Here is a 5000-nt window from a genome sequence, read left to right on the forward strand (position 1 = left end):
ATTTCCCCCTGCCAAGTGCTGAGTCAACCTCCCTGTCATGACTCAGTCATCCTCTCTGTCACAGACGCTGTAGGGAACCATGACTCAGTCATCCTCTCTGTTACTGACACTATAGGGAACCGTGACTCAGTCATCCTCTCCATCACTGATGCTGTAGGGAACCATGACTCAGTCATCCTCTCTGTTACTGATGCTGTAGGGAACCATGACTCAGTCATCCTCTCTGTTACTGACACTGTAGGGAACCGTGACTCAGTCATCCTCTCCATCACTGATGCTGTAGGGAACCATGACTCAGTCATCCTCTCTGCTACTGATGCTATAGGGAACCATGACTCAGTCATCCTCTCTGTTACTGACACTGTAGGGAACCGTGACTCAGAGTCACAAACAAAACTGTTAAATACATGTGTAGTCACACTGCTATGGTTAGGTAGATTTAGTTGACATTGCTGTAGTGGAGTTTTTATCTCTGTTTGTCTAATGTGATATATTGTGTATCTTAGAGACAGGGGTGACTGGGTGAAGATGAGAAAGATACAGAAAGACTCTTCTCTTTATTATCTTTGTTCTATTTCTTATCTTTGTTAGATTTCTTATCTTTATTATCTTTGTTCTATTTCTTATCTTTGTTCTATTTCTTATCTTTATTATCTTTGTTCTATTTATTATCTTTGTTCTATTTCTTATCTTTATTATCTTTGTTCTATTTATTATCTTTGTTCTATTTCTTATCTTTATTATCTTTGTTCTATTTGGGGCGGCAGGGTAGCCTAGTGGTTAGAGCGTTGGACTAGTAACCGGAAGGTTGCGAGTTCAAACCCCCGAGCTGACAAGGTACAAATCTGTCGTTCTGCCCCTGAACAGGCAGTTAACCCACTGTTCCCAGGCCGTCATTGAAAATAAGAATTTGTTCTTAACTGACTTGCCTGGTTAAATAAAGGTAAAAAAAATCTTTGTTCTATTTATTATCTTTGTTCTATTTCTTATCTTTATTATCTTTGTTAGATTTCTTATCTTTATTATCTTTGTTCTATTTCTTATCTTTATTATCTTTGTTCTATTTATTATCTTTGTTCTATTTCTTATCTTTATTATCTTTGTTATATTTATTATCTGTGATCTATTAAAGCAATTAGGCCCGAGGAGGAATGGTAATAAACTACGGCTAAGGGCAGTTTATACGCGCAACGCAGAGTGCCTGGATACAGCCTTTAGCCGTAGTTTATTTGGCTATATACCACTTAACCCACGAGGTTACAAATGTAATTAGAAAAGACAAAACAAATGTTTTGTCATACCCGTGGTATATGGTCTGATATACCACGGCTTTCAGCCAATCAGCATTCAGGGCTTGAACCATCCAATTATAAAATGGGTAGTAGTGACCAACATTGGTTGTGCTGAATTTGTCAGAACAATTGCTATGCCAATGTTTGTCACCCTAATCAGTGTCAAGGCCAGATAAACAATATAATATATGTTCTACTCATTTTGGGATTAGATCTAAATTTGGAATCTAGCTTTTATTATGATTCAGTCCTATAAAACCCATTGTTGTCAGCCTAGTCAGTGCTATCTAAATGTGGAATCTAGCTTTTATTATGATTCAGTCCTATAAAACCCATTGTTGTCAGCCTAGTCAGTGCTATCTAAATGTGGAATCTAGCTTTTATTCTAAATTGTTTCCATAACCAACACCTGTAATTGGTGCTTGTTAGAAATAGCAGTAGCAGTGTATCTCAGAAGTTATTCTGTGTGCTGTGAAAAACACGTGTCCCCAGAGTATCAATCAGTAATCCGCCCTCCTCCACTGTGTCCCAAGTGGCACTCTACTCCCTATATAGGTCAGACGTTTTGACTGGGGCTCTGGTCAGAAGAAATGCACTCTCTGGGGAATAGGGGGTGCATTAGGGACACTATGTAGCTTCCTCTGTAGCTTCTGTCATGATCTCATTCATTAATCCTCATCACTCCAGACCTGCCGGTGGCATTTTACTGGAACAGTGTGGCAGGGATGTGAATAACTATAGTTACTGAATGTCAACAGTGGGGCAGGGATATGAATAACTATCGTTACTGAATGTCAACACTGGGGCAGGGATGTGAATAACTATAGTTACTGAATGTCAACAGTGGGGCAGGGATATGAATAACTATCGTTACTGAATGTCAACACTGGGGCAGGGATGTGAATAACTATAGTTACTGAATGTCAACAGTGGGGCAGGGATGTGAATAACTATAGTTACTGAATGTCAACAGTGGGGCAGGGATGTGAATAACTATAGTTACTGAATGTCAACAGTGTGGCAGGGATGTGAATAACTATAGTTACTGAATGTCAACAGTGGGGCAGGGATGTGAATAACTATAATTATAGGACAGGAGGGAGCTAATTCACTGTATCCCAGACATCAGGCTGCTGTGTTTTCTTTAACTGTGTTCTCACTAATGGAAGAGGTCGTCCAATCTGGAGAACATGAAAGGACACCAGTGTTAATGACATCAGTCATTAAATGAGGAGATTAGATCAACATGTTAGGAGGAGTACTCCAGGCAGATAAGACCGATGACATGTCATTAAATGAGGAGATTAGATCAACATGGTAGGAGGAGTACTCCAGGCAGATAAGACCGATGACATGTCATTAAATGAGGAGATCAGATCAATATGTTAGGAGGAGTACTCCAGGCAGATAAGACCGATGACATCAGTCATTAACCGATGACATCAGTCATTAAATGAGGAGATTAGATCAACATGGTAGGAGGAGTACTCCAGGCAGATAAGACCGATGACATCAGTCATTAAATGAGGAGATTAGATCAACATGGTAGGAGGAGTACTCCAGGCAGATAGTGCTCCCGAGTGGCACAGTGGTCTAAGGCACTGCATCTCAGTCCCTGGTTCAAATCCAGGCTGTTTCACATCCGGCTGTGATTGGGACTACCATAGGGCCAGCATCGTCTGGGTTTGGTCAGTGTAGGCCGTCATTGTAAATAACAATTTGTTCTTGACTGGTAAAATAAAACGTTTTATTTTTTTATATAAGACAGATGAAATCAATCAAGAGAGAACAAGGAGTTGTAATGACAAAAGACGTCCCCTCTTCATCCTCTTCCTCATCCAGGACGTTGTGTTCTGTCTCTCTGTCATGTTTTCCTCAGGAGATGCCCCATACTGTACCCCAGAGCAGTACAAGGAGTGTGCCGACCCTGCCTTGGGTAAGTAAAACCTCCTATCTCTGTCCGTTCACGAAGCCAGGTCCATACAGAAATGGTTCATCTAGATCAGTGTGGAAGAACTTGACTGGCCTCCACAGAGCCCTGACTTCAACCCCATCAAACGCCGACTGCGAGCCAGTCCTAATTGCCCAACATCAGTGCCCGACCTCACTAATGCTCTTGTGGCTGAATAGAAGCAAGTCCCCACAGCGATGTTCCACCATCTAGTGGAAAGCCTTCCCAGAAGAGTGGAGGCTGTTATAGCAGCAATGTTCCAACATCTAGTGGAAAGCCTTCCCAGAAGAGTGGAGGCTGTAATAGCAGCAATGTTCCAACATCTAGTGGAAAGCCTTCCCAGAAGAGTGGAGGCTGTTATAGCAGCAATGTTCCAACATCTAGTGGAAAGCCTTCCCAGAAGAGTGGAGGCTGTTATAGCAGCAATGTTCCAACATCTAGTGGAAAGCCTTCCCAGAAGAGTGGAGGCTGTTAGAGCAGCAAACGGGGGACCAACGCCATATTAATGCCCATGATTTTGGAATGAGATGTTCAACGAGCAGGTGTCCACATACTTTTGGTCATGTAGTCTCTCTCGCTCTCTCCATCCCTCCCTCCCACTGGGTACAGACGTCAGTTCAACATTTAGTTTTGATTTACGTTTGGTTGAGTTGTCAACTAATGTGAATTCAATGTGAAATCAACAAAACATTTCACCGTGTCATTTGCAAATCCAATCAGTTTGTTGATTCATGTGTAAACGTGGTTGAAAATGAAGTGGAATCAATGTTGATTCAACCAGTTTTTGCTGAGTGGATTGTCTGTTTCTCACGCCCCGCAACGTGCTGTAGTGCACTACATATAAAGGACACTGTCCCCTTGTTGTGTCCCCTTATAGACTTCCTGGTGGAGAGGGATAATGACTACTGCGTGTGTGAGACACCCTGCAACATGACGCGCTTTGGAAAGGAGATGTCCTTCGTCAAGATTCCCAGTAAGGCCTCAGCCAAGTACCTGGCCAAGAAGTACAACAAGACTGAGCAATACATTGCGTAAGTTAACCTGTCTGTTCCTTATCTATCTGTCAAGTGTGGAAGTTAGCCTGTCTGTTCCTTATCTATCTGTCAAGTGTGGAAGTTAGCCTGTCTGTTCCTTATCTATCTGTCAAGTGTGGAAGTTAACTTGTCTGTTCCTTATCTATCTGTCAAGTGTGGAAGTTAGCCTGTCTGTTCCTTATCTATCTGTCAAGTGTATAAGTTAACTTGTCTGTTCCTTATCTATCTGTCAAGTGTGGAAGTTAACTTGTCTGTTCCTTATCTATCTGTCAAGTGTGGAAGTTAGCCTGTCTGTTCCTTATCTATCTGTCAAGTGTATAAGTTAACTTGTCTGTTCCTTATCTGTCTGTCAAGTGTGGAAGTTAGCCTGTCTGTTCCTTATCTATCTGTCAAGTGTATAAGTTAACTTGTCTGTTCCTTATCTATCTGTCAAGTGTGGAAGTTAACTTGTCTGTTCCTTATCTATCTGTCAAGTGTGGAAGTTAGCCTGTCTGTTCCTTATCTATCTGTCAAGTGTATAAGTTAACTTGTCTGTTCCTTATCTATCTGTCAAGTGTGGAAGTTAGCCTGTCTGTTCCTTATCTATCTGTCAAGTGTATAAGTTAACTTGTCTGTTCCTTATCTATCTGTCAAGTGTGGAAGTTAACCTGTCTGTTCCTTATCTATCTGTCAAGTGTGGAAGTTAGCCTGTCTGTTCCTTATCTGTCTGTCAAGTGTGGAAGT

The 5000-nt window shown here is 41.6% G+C and overlaps 1 protein-coding gene across 5 annotated transcripts in view; it reads left to right on the plus strand.

The window, feature by feature from the left end:
- LOC110528579 (acid-sensing ion channel 1B) overlaps positions 1–5000 on the plus strand; it is a 337502-nt gene that overhangs the window by 316099 nt on the left and 16403 nt on the right. For all 5 annotated transcript variants that reach the window (XM_036984198.2, XM_090241993.1, XM_036984196.2 and 2 more), the window contains 2 exons: positions 3172–3228; positions 4121–4274. In XM_036984198.2, the coding sequence (XP_036840093.1) occupies positions 3172–3228; positions 4121–4274 (211 nt within the window). The remainder of the gene's footprint in view (positions 1–3171; positions 3229–4120; positions 4275–5000) is intronic.

The sequence above is a fragment of the Oncorhynchus mykiss genome, chromosome 7 (assembly GCF_057628025.1).
Source record: "Oncorhynchus mykiss isolate SJ-2025 chromosome 7, ASM5762802v1, whole genome shotgun sequence".
In the NCBI taxonomy this organism is placed as follows: Eukaryota; Metazoa; Chordata; class Actinopteri; order Salmoniformes; family Salmonidae; genus Oncorhynchus; species Oncorhynchus mykiss.